A 16491-nucleotide genomic window follows, 5' to 3' on the forward strand; every position below is an offset into this window, starting at 1 on the left:
TGTGTCTGAATCATGTTGTCTCCTCTGTGACAGCACAGTGTGTCTGAATCATTGTGTCTCCTCTGACAGCACAGGGTGTCTGAATCATTGTGTCTCCTCTGTGACAGCACAGTGTGTCTGAATCATTGTGTCTCTGTGACAGCACAGTGTGTCTGAATCATTGTGTCTCCTCTGTGACAGCACAGTGTGTCTGAATCATGTTGTCTCCTCTGTGACAGCACAGTGTGTCTGAATCATGTTGTCTCCTCTGTGACAGCACAGTGTGTCTGAATCATGTTGTCTCCTCTGTGACAGCACAGGGTGTCTGAATCATTGTATCTCCTCTGTGACAGCACAGTGTGTCTGAATCATGTTGTCTCCTCTGTGACAGCACAGTGTGTCTGAATCATGTTGTCTCCTCTGTGACAGCACAGTGTGTCTGAATCATGTTGTCTCCTCTGTGACAGCACAGTGTGTCTGAATCATTGTGTCTCCTCTGTGACAGCACAGTGTGTCTGAATCATGTTGTCTCCTCTGTGACGGCACAGTGTGTCTGAATCATTGTGTCTCCTCTGTGACAGCACAGGGTGTCTGAATCATTGTGTCTCCTCTGTGACAGCACAGTGTGTCTGAATCATGTTGTCTCCTCTGTGACGGCACAGTGTGTCTGAATCATTGTGTCTCCTCTGTGACAGCACAGGGTGTCTGAATCATTGTGTCTCCTCTGTGACAGCACAGTGTGTCTGAATCATGTTGTCTCCTCTGTGACAGCACAGTGTGTCTGAATCATGTTGTCTCCTCTGTGACAGCACAGTGTGTCTGAATCATGTTGTCTCCTCTGTGACAGCACAGTGTGTCTGAATCATGTTGTCTCCTCTGTGACAGCACAGTGTGTCTGAATCATTGTGTCTCCTCTGTGACAGCACAGTGTGTCTGAATCATGTTGTCTCCTCTGTGACGGCACAGTGTGTCTGAATCATTGTGTCTCCTCTGTGACAGCACAGTGTGTCTGAATCATTGTGTCTCCTCTGTGACAGCACAGTGTGTCTGAATCATGTTGTCTCCTCTGTGACGGCACAGTGTGTCTGAATCATTGTGTCTCCTCTGTGACAGCACAGTGTGTCTGAATCATGTTGTCTCCTCTGTGACGGCACAGTGTGTCTGAATCATTGTGTCTCCTCTGTGACAGCACAGTGTGTCTGAATCATTGTGTCTCCTCTGTGACAGCACAGGGTGTCTGAATCATTGTGTCTCCTCTGTGACAGCACAGTGTGTCTGAATCATGTTGTCTCCTCTGTGACAGCACAGTGTGTCTGAATCATTGTGTCTCCTCTGTGACAGCACAGTGTGTCTGAATCATTGTGTCTCCTCTGTGACAGCACAGGGTGTCTGAATCATTGTGTCTCCTCTGTGACAGCACAGTGTGTCTGAATCATGTTGTCTCCTCTGTGACGGCACAGTGTGTCTGAATCATTGTGTCTCCTCTGTGACAGCACAGTGTGTCTGAATCATGTTGTCTCCTCTGTGACGGCACAGTGTGTCTGAATCATTGTGTCTCCTCTGTGACAGCACAGTGTGTCTGAATCATTGTGTCTCCTCTGTGACAGCACAGTGTGTCTGAATCATGTTGTCTCCTCTGTGACGGCACAGTGTGTCTGAATCATTGTGTCTCCTCTGTGACAGCACCGTGTGTCTGAATCATTGTGTCTCCTCTGTGACAGCACAGTGTGTCTGAATCATGTTGTCTCCTCTGTGACAGCACAGTGTGTCTGAATCATGTTGTCTCCTCTGTGACAGCACAGTGTGTCTGAATCATTGTGTCTCCTCTGTGACAGCACAGTGTGTCTGAATCATGTTGTCTCCTCTGTGACAGCACAGTGTGTCTGAATCATGTTGTCTCCTCTGTGACAGCACAGTGTGTCTGAATCATTGTGTCTCCTCTGTGACAGCACAGTGTGTCTGAATCATTGTGTCTCCTCTGTGACAGCACAGTGTGTCTGAATCATTGTGTCTCCTCTGTGACAGCACAGTGTGTCTGAATCATTGTGTCTCCTCTGTGACAGCACCGTGTGTCTGAATCATTGTGTCTCCTCTGTGACAGCACCGTGTGTCTGAATCATTGTGTCTCCTCTGTGACAGCACAGTGTGTCTGAATCATGTTGTCTCCTCTGTGACAGCACAGTGTGTCTGAATCATTGTGTCTCCTCTGTGACAGCACAGTGTGTCTGAATCATTGTGTCTCCTCTGTGACAGCACAGTGTGTCTGAATCATTGTGTCTCCTCTGTGACAGCACAGTGTGTCTGAATCATTGTGTCTCCTCTGTGACAGCACCGTGTGTCTGAATCATTGTGTCTCCTCTGTGACAGCACCGTGTGTCTGAATCATTGTGTCTCCTCTGTGACAGCACAGTGTGTCTGAATCATGTTGTCTCCTCTGTGACAGCACAGTGTGTCTGAATCATGTTGTCTCCTCTGTGACAGCACAGTGTGTCTGAATCATTGTGTCTCCTCTGTGACAGCACAGTGTGTCTGAATCATTGTGTCTCCTCTGTGACAGCACCGTGTGTCTGAATCATTGTGTCTCCTCTGTGACAGCACCGTGTGTCTGAATCATGTTGTCTCCTCTGTGACAGCACAGTGTGTCTGAATCATTGTGTCTCCTCTGTGACAGCACAGTGTGTCTGAATCATTGTGTCTCCTCTGTGACAGCACCGTGTGTCTGAATCATTGTGTCTCCTCTGTGACAGCACAGTGTGTCTGAATCCTTTGTGACCTCTTCTGACCGAGGCTAAGTAATTGAAACCTTTTTTTAATTTTCGTATTTTAGTTTAAGTCGACTAAATATAAGATTGTAGTCGAAATGGCTGATTATACACTTGCTGAAAATAGCAGATCTACAAGCTCACAACGCGTTGCGGCCATTTGAAAATTGCCGGTAGAGCCAATAGATCTGCTATTTTCAATATATTTACACATTTTTATCTTGTGAAATGGCACATTCTGCACAATGACTACTTTTACTTTTAGTACTTTAAGTACATTTTGATGCCGATACTCTTGTACTTTTACTCAAGTACATTTTCAATTCCGTACTTTTACTTGTAAAGAAGTTAGTAGTTCTAAATTGCAGTATTGGTATACTTTTACTTAAGTAAAACATTTGAGTACTTTTTGCCACCACTGTCTGTGACGGCACAGTGAATCATAGGGCTCCATTTCCGTCACCGCTAAACCCCTTATCCCTAAACTTCTAAACCCCTTATCCCTAAACTTCTAAACCCCTTATCCCTAAACTTCTAAACCCCTTATCCCTAAACTTCTAAACCCCTTATCCCTAAACTTATTTGCCTTTTTTTTTTTTTACTATTTTGAAAAACATTGTTGAATAGTTCAACTAGCCAATCTACATTGGCACGGTGTGAGCTTGTAGAATGGCCATTTTAACTATTCACAAATGTTTTGCAAAATAGTAAAAATAAATAGTTTAGGGATAAGGGGTTTAGCAGTGTTTAGCGGTGACGAAAATGGAGCCCCTTGGTCTCCTCTGTGACAGCACACTGAATCATTGTCTCCTCTGTGACAGCACACTGAATCATTGTCTCCTCTGTGACAGCACACTGAATCATTGTCTCCTCTGTGACAGCACACTGAATCACTAGGGACTTAAAGCAACGACTGTCAAAATCGTTAAGCAAACAGCCGTCGGCGACGGCGACATTGGTTCCCATGGTGACGCGTCTATGCAGCATGTGTTAAACATAAACACTTTATTTTAAACACCCCGTCGTGCGTCAGCTAACTTGCCGATATTGCTTAATTCTTACATGTGCTGGACATGATCAGCAGTGGAAAGAGGAAGGTGCTGCATGGAGCAATCTGTGTTATATTCTAAAACCATTTTAATAAACATGGTTAATATGACATTATGGTATTAGTGTTATGTCTTCATTGAGAGCATGCCAACACATTACACAGCATAAGAGAGGTGATGGAGCAATCGGTGTAAATGTATGACAGCTATCATTTCAATAAACATGGTTATGACATGGCGTTGTAGACACTACGTGCAAGTGTAGGTTCTGCTGTAGTAGAAAGGGCTGCGACGGAGAGCAGGTTTATGTGTCGAGCACTGATCCATTTCCGGTTGCCGGAGAGGACTGCCGTAGCCGTCGTTGCTTAAAGTCGCTATTGTCTCCTAGGGCATTCACTTCTAGTCATTTTTACTAGTCGACTAGTTGCCTAGTTTACTAGTCGACTAGTCGACTAGTTGTTAAACCACCTTATGTTATAAAAAAAAAAAAAGCTTTTTTTTTTTTGAAATAAATATTTGTACATTAAAAAACTGTGTACATTGGTGACTATAACTATAATCTACCTGATATTGAGGCCTACAAAATCGGTAAAAAAAAAAAAAAAAAAAATGAACTTTTTTTTTTTTTTTTTTCTTATCAACTAGTCGACTAGTACCAGCAAGGTCGACTAGTGGATTTACTAGTCGACTAGTAAACTAGTCGACTAGTTGCTTAATGCCCTATTGTCTCCTCTCTGTGACAGCACAGTGTGTTCGTGGGCTCCCCCTCGGCCGTGGTGCGCGTCCCCATGTCGGCCTGCCAGCGCTACATCTCCTGCTACGACTGCATCTTCTCCCGGGACCCCTACTGCGCCTGGGACGGCCGCGTGTGCGTGGAGATGTCCTCGCGCCCAAAAAGGTGAGGGGGAGTGGGGGAGGGGGGGGGGGTTTGGTTGGCACCAGAGCCATCTAATAGAGCGTCTCAGTCCCACCCCCCTACCAGGGCCCAGGAAATGATTCCCCCGTTCATTTTCCTCATAGACATTTCAAAAAGTATTTATTTAAAGACCTTTTAAGCCTCGTACAAAGCCAACTCGAGTTGTGACAAATCATGACAACATACACTATTTTTCGGGCCGAACAAATAATTAGAAAGAAGAAGAAAACGGCACTTTTGTTGTTGTTTTTTCTTTGTAATTATTTGTTTGGTCCAAAATATTGTGTTTGTTGTCATGATTTGTCACACCTCTAGTTGGCTTTGTACGACTCTTATAAGGTCTTTAAATACATTTTTACGTTTTGAAATGTCTATGGGAAAAATGCATTGGGAATTATTTCCAGGGCCTGGCGTCGTCATGAAAGGGGGCGGGACTGAGACGCTCTATAGAACAGTTGCGACATTGAGGGGGCAGAAAACAGCCCCGGTCACGTGGTTCATGTACTCGCGCGAGCCCCATAGACTCCAATGCATTCCGTAAACTTCCGGTTGTCCCCATGTGCTCAATAGAAGTCTATGTAGGAGATCCGCCATTGGACTGAAGCCCCATGAAGTGAACGCAGTTTGCGTAACTCTGTCTTACTCTATGGCCATTTTTGAAACTAGCTCCTCACCACTCGCCCTACACACTTCCACTCGGTTTGAGCATAGATATATAAATAATAGAGACGCAATGCAAGTGGATGGGAGGGGAACTCTCTTTTATATATTTATATATCTATGCTCAAACCAAGTGGAAGTGTGTAGGACGAGTGGCGAGGAGCTAGTTTCAAAAAGGGGGTATGGCTCTGTTTCCCACGACCCCCTGCTGTGTGTCAGTGGCGTGCACAACAGACACACCTGCTGTGTGTCAGTGGCGTGCACAACAGACACACCTACTGTGTGTCAGTGGCGTGCACAACAGACACACCTACTGTGTGTCAGTGGCGTGCACAACAGACATACCTACTGTGTGTCAGTGGCGTGCACAACAGACACACCTGCTGTGTGTCAGTGGCGTGCACAACAGACACACCTACTGTGTGTCAGTGGCGTTCACAACAGACCCTTCTGTGTGTCAGTGGTGTGCACAACAGACACACCTACTGTGTGTCAGTGGCGTGCACAACAGACATACCTACTGTGTGTCAGTGGCGTGCACAACAGACACACCTACTGTGTGTCAGTGGCGTGCACAACAGACATACCTACTGTGTGTCAGTGGTGTGCACAACAGACCCTTCCGTGTGTCAGTGGTGTGCACAACAGACCCTTCTGTGTGTCAGTGGCGTGCACAACAGACCCTTCCGTGTGTCAGTGGTGTGCACAACAGACCCTTCCGTGTGTCAGTGGTGTGCACAACAGACACACCTACTGTGTGTCAGTGGTGTGCACAACAGACCCTTCCGTGTGTCAGTGGTGTGCACAACAGACCCTTCCGTGTGTCAGTGGTGTGCACAACAGACCCTTCCGTGTGTCAGTGGCGTGCACAACAGACCCTTCTGTGTGTCAGTGGCGTGCACAACAGACCCTTCTGTGTGTCAGTGGCGTGCACAACAGACCCTTCCGTGTGTCAGTGGCGTGCACAACAGACCCTTCTGTGTGTCAGTGGCGTGCACAACAGACCCTTCTGTGTGTCAGTGGCGTGCACAACAGACCCTTCTGTGTGTCAGTGGTGTGCACAACAGACACACCTACTGTGTGTCAGTGGTGTGCACAACAGACACACCTACTGTGTGTCAGTGGCGTGCACAACAGACACACCTACTGTGTGTCAGTGGCGTGCACAACAGACACACCTACTGTGTGTCAGTGGCGTGCACAACAGACACACCTACTGTGTGTCAGTGGCGTGCACAACAGACATACCTACTGTGTGTCAGTGGTGTGCACAACAGACATACCTACTGTGTGTCAGTGGCGTGCACAACAGACACACCTACTGTGTGTCAGTGGCGTGCACAACAGACATACCTACTGTGTGTCAGTGGTGTGCACAACAGACCCTTCTGTGTGTCAGTGGTGTGCACAACAGACCCCTACTGTGTGTCAGTGGCGTGCACAACACACATGTTGTGCGAGCAGGTGCTCAAGTGGGAAAAAAGGACACATTGTGCAGCATGTGGAACCGCCAAGTGTGTGAGATTTATAGATTTTGTGGCATAAATAATAGATGCTTTTTATCCAGGATTGATCGATGGGTCACATACTGTACAGTGTACAAAACGAGGTGGGGTCCTAGCACCACCTGTTTTAATGTTTAAGTACAGTATGAATATTGCACTTGTTTCCACCATTGTGTTTCACTGCAGGACCAATCTGATCCAGGACATGCTGAGAGGAAGCAGAGGCTGTAGGAACAGCACCGGGAATGGTACGGTAGCACGCACGCACGCACGCATGCACGCACGCACGCATGCACACAGTAGTATATTTATATCCGGAAACAATCCGGGAAAAAAACTGAGAAATATTTTGCTTTCCCTTACCTTGCTCTCGTTTCAATGATATCGCTAAATAATAAGAGAGTGCCCTAGATTAGGAGAGACGAGGCATTCTTTCTGCCGCGCTAACAGGGAAGTGAGCGGACCGTGCATGAACGAAGAGCGAAGCGTATGGTGGCCTTGGAGTCCAAAAATTAAAAATAAATAAATCTGAATATTCTTCTCTCGTCTGGTATCGTTGAAGATGCGTTAGGACGTGTACACACCCTAGGACGTGTACACACGGCATTGCAACCCGTCGATTGGGTTGCTTATTCCACACGTCGTACGGATGGAATGTGTTAATGTCTAATCATTTACACATTGAACACTCGTATCTCCAGTGGTGGAAAAAGTATTCTCTCTCTCTCTCTCTCTCTCTCTCTCTCTCTCTCTCTGTAGTGTTAAGTCGTAGTCTCTCTCTCTCTCTCTCTCTCTCTCTCTGTAGTCTCTCTCTCTCTCTCTCTCTCTCTCTCTCTCTCTCTCTCTCCAGTGCTGAGTCGTAGACGTTCTGTCATGGCTGGTGATGACGTGCTGATACAGTGCGAGCTGCGCTCCAACCTGGTGTCTCTCTCTCTCTCTCTGTAGTGTTAAGTCGTAGTCTCTCTCTCTCTCTCTCTCTCTCTCTCTCTCTCTCTCTCTCTGTAGTGTTAAGTCGTAGTCTCTCTCTCTCTCTCTCCAGTGCTGAGTCGTAGACGTTCTGTCATGGCGGGTGATGACGTGCTGCTCCAGTGCGAGCTGCGGTCCAACCTGGCGTCTCCGCGCTGGATGCTGAACGGCCGTGAGCTCCAGGGCTACAGCGTGACGGGGTCGGGGGGCTACCGGGTCGGCACCGACGGCCTGCTCATCCTGGGCGCTCGCCCCCAGCAGGCCGGGACCTACCGCTGCTTCTCCGTGGAGAACGCCGTGTGGGTGCCCGTCCGCCTCTACACCGTCAAGGTCAGGGCTTGATTTTTGGTCATGGATGTTTTATTTTGCTGTTCTATAATGTGACATGTACGATGTAGCATTGAAGTGTAATTTTATATCTGCCCTGTGTTTTTACTGGTTAAAGGACAACTTTAGTTTTTTTTCAACCAAGGTTCATATTTTAGGTTGTTATTAGAGATTTCATTTCATTTGCTGCTTTCTTTCGTTTTAGGGATTTTAGCTGTTTTTGACAGGGGGGCGGGGGCATTCGAGTATGGGGCTAAATATGTATTTCTTTACAAAATTTTATAGCGATTTATTTTTGTATTATTTACTATAGTCCTACTAGACCCCAAGAAATTACATTTGGCCACATAAGATCACGGGATCTACTAAATGTGTCAAACTGGCATATTGAGCCTATATGACACACAGTGTGGCTTCCCCCCAGTAGGCTACCTTCACATTCAGTAGATCCCGTGATCTTTTGTGGCCAGATGTAATTTCTTGGGCTCTAGTAGGACTATAGTAAATAATAAAAAAATAAATCGCTATAAAATTTTGTAGCCCCATGCTCGAATGCCCCCGCAGCAAATGAAAAAAAATTAACACTCATCTTTTACTTTCTCTCATAACAACCTAAAATATGAACCTTGGTTGAAAAAAACTAAAGTTGTCCTTTAAATAAAGGTTAAAAAGAAAATTACTTTCCCTGCAGGTGCACACGGACCCCTCCTTCCCCGCGGAGCCCACGGTGACGTCGGAGCCCACCGGGCCTCCTCCCCCCACCTCCTCCTCCTCCCCCTCCCCCTCATCTGCTGTCTCCTCCTCCCCCCCGGACGGCCCCGGGGGTCCCCCCCCCACCTCCTCCCCCACGCCCCCCTCCTCGTCGTACCGCCACATGGAGGCCATGTACGTGTCCCTGGTGGCGGTGCTGGGGGGTCTGTGTCTGGTGCTGACGGTGGTCCTCCTCTACGTCACCTTCTGCACCGCCCGGGGGGGCCGCGGGGGGCACGGCGCCGGGGGGATCCCCAAGTTCTCCCAGCAGGGACTCCAGGTCAGTCAGTGGTGCATGGTTGTAGCCTGGTGAAACCACTCCACCTGCTGGACAACATTTGCATTCTGCCAGCAGGGAGAGTCTGGGAACTCTCCGGCAGAGATGATGTACTCAGGTCCACTTCTGTCCGGAGCGATATGCGGCTGTACGAGGCCGCTAGAGGAGCGATATGCGGCTGTATGAGACCGCTAGAGGAGCGATATGCGGCTGTACGAGGCCGCTAGAGGTGGGATCAACGCGAGACTTATGACATATTGAAGCGCTGCCACAGCGCAAATGTAAACGCAACCTAACAAGACTACAACTCGAAAGTATTATGGAGATATCAAATGTTTGTCCCGCTGCTTCCGGGTTCATCGTTTCTGCTTGAGAGATCCCAGATGCAGGCAGGAGGAGGGAACATGGTGAACTCAATACTGCCACAATCTGGCGGAGTCAGGTTAGCATGGTTGGGGAAAGTGACTAGAGTTACACTAGCATGTCTGAGAGGTCATTTTGACCGTTTTTTTTTTTGATTTTGAAGTTTATTATCTTTGCCCATGAAGCTTCCAGAAGCTTCCCCTTCCCATCATCATTCTATCATCTCAGAAATGTTTGATATCTGAAACATTTTCTAAATATGAATTTCAGCACATGCTGCTTCTGTCTGATTTTACTTCAGACATGCTAGTTTAACACACTTAAAGCTGCCATTTTGGGTGGGAAACCCCTTTTGGTGTTTTAACCGCTATCATTTATTGAAAAATTAGGATCTAATTCACGCCAGCATTTTTTTAATTTGAGCTCTTATTTTGAAAAGCCGCCATTTCCGGTCCATGAGCAGTAGTCATAACCTAGGAAACTACACGGAGCGGACAGGCCTTGTTTACCATCTGAAGTCAGACCGGAGCTCTGCAGAGCTCCAGATCGTCATATCTGTGCCGTCAAAGAAACGCTGTTTTGACCAAAATGCCATCTGGGACAAGGAATAGGAGATACAGGCGATTTAAAGAAATGGATAGAATGGATTATTATGGCGACGACGATCTAAGATGGGCGATCCAGTGCTGTGCTAACAACACAGCTAGCTAACCGGCTAACGTGAGTAGCATTATGGCTCGAGCAATCAAACGCGCCATAAAAGCGCAATTGCCGAAGGCCGTCGGCAATGGCGTTAAGCGTCAGTATCAAAATTAGGCTTTAATTGACTTTAATTGTCGGCAATGGCGCTGAAAGTATTAAGCATTATACTTTAGCTATTGAAAAATAGCAGATCTACAAGCTTGTATAGCCGTGCTATGAGCTTGTACATCTTTTTTGAAAAATCGTGGAAAGCGAACGTTTTTTACTCAAATCTTTGCTACTGGGAGGGGGTCCCTGGAACAACATAATATATTATTTTCAGATGGGGGACCGCAACAAAATACAGATAACATGGTGGACTCCAGGTCAGTGGTTGGGGAAAGTGACTAAAGTTACATTTAACACATTTAACTGCTATAAGCAATATTATGTCAATTTTTAATGACCCTTTTCTTTTTCTTTTTTTGGTATTCAGACAGCCAGCAATGGGTAGAACGCTCTGTGACACATCTAGGGGCCACAATCTGCATTCAAAGATGTTCCTAGAAGCTTTGTCATTGGTCGGAAAAAAAACCCGGTCACAATGACTAACCAATCAGGACGTAGACAGGCAAATGGACCAATGACAAAGCTTCTAGGAAAATCTTTGAATGCAGATTGTGGCCCCTAGATGTGTCACAGCTCTCTGTTTGAACTGAAGACCGTATTATAATATTATTAATATTATTATTATTCCAGGTATTAGGGGGTCTGGACAGCACCCACAGCTCTCTGTTTGAACTGAAGACCATGTTATCTTCCAGGTATTAGGGGGTCTGGACAGCACCCACAGCTCTCTGTTTGAACTGAAGACCATTTTATCTTCCAGGTATTAGGGGGTCTGGACAGCACCCACAGCTCTCTGTTTGAACTGAAGACCATGTTATCTTCCAGGTATTAGGAGGTCTGGACAGCACCCACAGCTCTCTGTTTGAACTGAAGACCATGTTATCTTCCAGGTATTAGGAGGTCTGGACAGCACCCACAGCTCTCTGTTTGAACTGAAGACCATGTTATCTTCCAGGTATTAGGAGGTCTGGACAGCACCCACAGCTCTCTGTTTGAACTGAAGACCATGTTATCTTCCAGGTATTAGGGGGTCTGGACAGCACCCACAGCTCTCTGTTTGAACTTCAGACCATGTTATCTTCCAGGTATTAGGGGGTCTGGACAGCACCCACAGATCTCTGTTTGAACTGAAGACCATGTTGTTGTTATTATTCCAGGTATTAGGAGGTCTGGACAGCACCCACAGCTCTCTGTTTGAACTGAAGACCATGTTGTTGTTATTATTCCAGGTATTAGGAGGTCTGGACAGCACCCACAGCTCTCTGTTTGAACTGAAGACCGTGTTATCTTCCAGGTATTAGGAGGTCTGGACAGCACCCACAGCTCTCTGTTTGAACTGAAGACCATGTTATCTTCCAGGTATTAGGGGGTCTGGACAGCACCCACAGCTCTCTGTTTGAACTGAAGACCATGTTATCTTCCAGGTATTAGGGGGTCTGGACAGCACCCACAGCTCTCTGTTTGAACTGAAGACCATGTTATCTTCCAGGTATTAGGGTGTCTGGACAGCACCCACAGATCTCTGTTTGAACTGAAGACCATGTTGTTGTTATTATTCCAGGTATTAGGAGGTCTGGACAGCACCCACAGATCTCTGTTTGAACTGAAGACCATGTTGTTGTTATTATTCCAGGTATTAGGAGGTCTGGACAGCACCCACAGCTCTCTGTTTGAACTGAAGACCGTGTCCAGCCACTGTAACGGCAGGCAGAGCCGTCGCAGCCTGTCCTCGCGGCGCTCCCTGTCCCGCTCGCGCTCCACCTCCGTCCCCAACCTGGAGGACCTCATGGGGGACGGCGGGGGCTTCGGCGGGGGGGACGGGGGCTTCTTCCAGTTGGTCCTGGACGGGGACGAGGACGAGCTGCAGCTGTCCCCGAGCAGAACGCCGCCCCCCGCCCCCCCGCTGCCGCCGCAAACCTCGTTCGACCACGCGGAGTTCGCCAACGGGTACGTAGTGGTGGGCTCCTTTTTTCTACAGGCCTATACCAACCGTCTCATGTCGTCTAAGTTATAACGTCTCATGTCGTTGTCAGGCCTGCCAACAGTCTCATAACGTTTCATGTCGTTGCCAGGCCTGCCAACAGTCTCATAACGTCTCATGTCGTTGCCAGGCCTGCCAACAGTCTCATAACGTCTCATGTCGTGGACAGGCCTGCCAACAAGTCTAATAACCTTTCATGTCGTTGCCAGGCCTGCCAACAACGGCCTGTCGTCGACGCTGCCCAGCGTGCTGCGGAAGATGCACGGCGGCAGCTACGTCCTGCTGACGCAGCAGGCGGACGGCGACACGTCGCCGCTCTACCACTCCTTCACCGAGGAGCTCAACCGCATCCTGGAGAAGAGGAAGCACTGCACGCAGCTGGACCCACAGCCGGACGAGAGCTCCATCTAGTGGCCCCCCCATCACACCGCACCCCCACCACGCAGCCTGACGAGAGCTCCATCTAGTGGCCCCCCCATCACACCGCACCCCCACCGCGCAGCCTGACGAGAGCTCCATCTAGTGGCCCCCCCATCACACCGCACCCCCACCGCGCAGCCTGACGAGAGCTCCATCTAGTGGACTACATCACACCGCACCCCCACCGCGCAGCCTGACGAGAGCTCCATCTAGTGGCCACCGCGCAGCTGGACCCCCCCCCCCCCCCCCCCCCCCCCCCCCGCAGCTTGACGAGAGCTCCCTCCTCCATCTAGTCCCAGCCCTCACCCCGCCCGCCACCGCCCCCACCCTGCTCTGCTTCCCATTTCTCCCAATTTAAAAAAAAGGAAGAAAAAAAAATACAAAAATGGAGCATGAATCCAGGGCTTCATGGGATGGGGTAAACGATGGAACAACAAGGATGACTCGGTCATAAGGGCCAGGTGCAGAAAGCTCTCGTTCATGGACATCTCTACAGTATAACCCCCCCAGAGCAGGCCCCCCAGAGCAGGCCCCCCAGAGCAGGCCCCCCAGTGCGGGCCCCCCAGAGCAGGCCCCCCCAGAGCAGGCCCCCCCAGAGCAGGTCCCCCAGAGCAGGCCCCCCAGAGCGGGCCCCCCAGAGCAGGCCCCCCAGAGCAGGCCCCCCAGTGTGGGCCCCCCAGAGCAGGCCCCCCAGTGTGGGCCCCCCCAGTGCGGGCCCCCCAGAGCAGGCCCCCCAGTGTGGGCCCCCCAGAGCAGGCCCCCCAGTGTGGGCCCCCCAGAGCAGGCCCCCCAGTGTGGGCCCCCCCAGAGCAGGCCCCCCAGTGTGGGCCCCCCAGAGCAGGCCCCCCCAGAGCGGGCCCCCCAGTGTGGGCCCTCCAGAGCAGGCCCCCCCAGTGCGGGCCCCCCAGAGCGGGCCCTCCAGAGCAGGCCCTCCAGAACATTTTTATTTATTTTTATGAGAGTAGCTGTGAGTCACGTCTACGTAAGTAGGCCTGAGGCCCATATAGGACAGGAGCCTATCTCCTGTTTCTGTAACATGAGGATTACACCCCCTGGACATGACGCTATAGTATGTCGCAGAGATTTACCCCCAATCCAACCCTCGATGCTGAGTGCCAAGCAGGGAGGCACTGGGTCCCATTTTTACAGTCTTTGGTATATGACCCGGCTGGGGATCGAACCTCCCAGTCTCAGGGCGGACACTCTAACCACAAGACCACATAGTGGCCCATATTCATCTCCCTCCTCCCCCATGATGACTGACCCCTAGTGGTGTGGAGGGGACTAGGCCGTATATGAACCACTGCTGTTTTGTGTTTTTTGTTTTGTTTTGTTTTTCTGAGAGTAGGTGTGAGTCACATCTAACTGTAACCTCAACACGTCGCAGCCTCTCTGTGACTCCCCTGACTGTATGACGGCATCAACGTATTTTTCCAACGCAACAAACGGACAAAGAAACATCACGGAAAAAACATCGCCGATCAACCAACCGGACTCCAGATTGCACTCCTCAACATTTTAGACTCTGAAGAGTACCCCTCCCCCCTCCTCCCCCTCCATAGTTTCCTAAAGGACAACAGAAAGCAGTAACCTAAGTGTCCAACCTCAGTGTTTTAGCCCAAAATGAGGAGAAGAAGAAGCAGAGGTTGGATCGGGACGGGTCAGAAAGTTCTCACACGGTGCATATGTACTGTATATGTGGGACACAGCCTCTTGAGCAGGAGATCTGGGTGTAGAGAGACTATATTTAGAGACTGCAGAGAGAGAGAGAGAGAGAGAGAGAGAGTTTCACACAGATGCACTCGAGTGTTGTTGTTGGTGCCAAAACGCCTCGATGTTAACAGCTCCCTCCAAGAGCTGTTTTCTGTAAGACACCAACATAAGTGCCACAGATGGCTGGCTTGCTCAGCGCTATGCCATTACCAATACATACAGTCTAATCCACGCCACCCCTCCCTTTGTCCTCGTCTAAATAAGCAATAACAACAACAGCGCCGACGCGTACAGCTGTCGGTTTGGGCGCCGCCCGCCCGGCCTGCGCTGTTGGGAATTGTCATGTCAAAATCACAACACAGAGAGAGTGGCAGTTCTTCTATTGTTAGCTGCAGCTGGCTGAGTGGCGGAGGAAAGACAGAGGAAAGACAGAGGAAAGACAGAGGAAAGACAGAGGAAAGACAGAGCCAAGACAGAGCCCGCTGAGGACGCCTGACTCTATATAAACCCACTGACTCAATAAACCCACAGACTCCATATAAACCCACAGACTCTATAAACCCACAGACTCTATAAACCCACAGACTCCATATAAACTCACAGACTCCATATAAACCCACAGACCACAGACTCCATATAAACCCACAGACTCCATATAAACCCACTGACTCCAGGGAGTTTGTGGTCCGATTGACTAGCGGATTAGTGGAGACCACAGAGCACGGTCGCTGGCTGGACTGGCCTGGCCTGGCCTGGATGGAACCGTGGCAGACTGGACGGTGCAGGAGGTAAGTGGACAGGTTGGAATGGGAATACAGAATGCCTTTGATTTTTTTTCATAATTCACTATAAGACTAAAAACTCGTTTAACTCATTTTTTGGCAGCCTGAGACCTTCAAACTAATCCTGTGTAACTCCACAGACAGGGTCGACAGACAGGCCACACAGACAGGCTCCACAGACAGGCTCCACAGACAGGCCACACAGACAGGCTCCACAGACAGGCTCCACAGACAGGCTCCACAGACAGGGTCGACAGTCTCGACACGACGTGGATTCAATGTTAGTCATTTATTGGCTCACATTGTGATTGGTGGTTGTGATGTAAGAAAATAAAACGACATATTAATATTTGTACAGAATGAAGCCTCGAGTAGGCTGTGTTGTCAGGTCCCCTTTTGTTCAGTTTCGTTAAAGAAAGGAGGAAAAAAATGATTTTTTTCTCAAAAATGTAAAATATTAAGGCCAGACTTAGGGCTATTGATTGGGTGACAATGATAAGATGGGACAGAGGACCTTCACACTGGGAAAACAGAAAAGATTAGCTGATTAGCTGGTAACGGACGGATGGACGGACACGCGGGCGGACGGAGTGCAACACATACTCTCTCCGCATGCCTTCAGCCTGGTGGAGACAACAGTATCCGCTGTGGGCTGAGTTTAGCTGCCATCAGTGCACGGCTAACAAGAGCGGCCCTGCATGGGGCATTCCCAGCCTCGACGAGACAAGAGCGGCCCTGCATGGGGCATTCCCAGCCTCGACGAGACAAGACCGGCCCTGCATGGGGCATTCCCAGCCTCGACGAGACAAGACCGGCCCTGCATGGGGCATTCCCAGCCTCTACGAGACAAGACCGGCCCTGCATGGGGCATTCCCAGCCTCTACGAGACAAGAGCGGCCCTGCATGGGGCATTCCCAGCCTCGACGAGACAAGACCGGCCCTGCATGGGGCATTCCCAGCCTCGACGAGACAAGAGCGGCCCTGCATGGGGCATTCCCAGCCTCGACGAGACAAGAGCGGCCCTGCATGGGGCATTCCCAGCCTCGACGAGACAAGAGCGGCCCTGCATGGGGCATTCCCAGCCTCGACGAGACAAGACCGGCCCTGCATGGGGCATTCCCAGCCTCGACGAGACAAGAGCGGCCCTGCATGGGGCATTCCCAGCCTCGACGAGACAAGACCGGCCCTGCATGGGGCATTCCCAGCCTCGACGAGACAAGAGCGGCCCTGC

The 16491-nt window shown here is 49.6% G+C and overlaps 1 protein-coding gene across 1 annotated transcript in view; it reads left to right on the forward strand.

Annotated features, from left to right (window-relative positions):
* Positions 1–12756, forward strand: part of sema4gb (sema domain, immunoglobulin domain (Ig), transmembrane domain (TM) and short cytoplasmic domain, (semaphorin) 4Gb) — a gene marked incomplete at its 3' end in the record, with an annotated part of 131937 nt that extends 119181 nt beyond the window's left edge. Inside the window, exons 12-18 of the mRNA XM_079493460.1 lie at positions 4534–4688; positions 7058–7119; positions 7911–8167; positions 8856–9194; positions 11190–11254; positions 11883–12311; positions 12555–12756. Coding sequence (XP_079349586.1) covers positions 4534–4688; positions 7058–7119; positions 7911–8167; positions 8856–9194; positions 11190–11254; positions 11883–12311; positions 12555–12756 — 1509 coding nt within the window. The remainder of the gene's footprint in view (positions 1–4533; positions 4689–7057; positions 7120–7910; positions 8168–8855; positions 9195–11189; positions 11255–11882; positions 12312–12554) is intronic.
* Between the last annotated feature and the right edge of the window lie 3735 nt (positions 12757–16491).

Source organism: Electrona antarctica (genome assembly GCF_951216825.1).
Source record: "Electrona antarctica genome assembly, chromosome: 22".
Classification (NCBI taxonomy): Eukaryota; Metazoa; Chordata; class Actinopteri; order Myctophiformes; family Myctophidae; genus Electrona; species Electrona antarctica.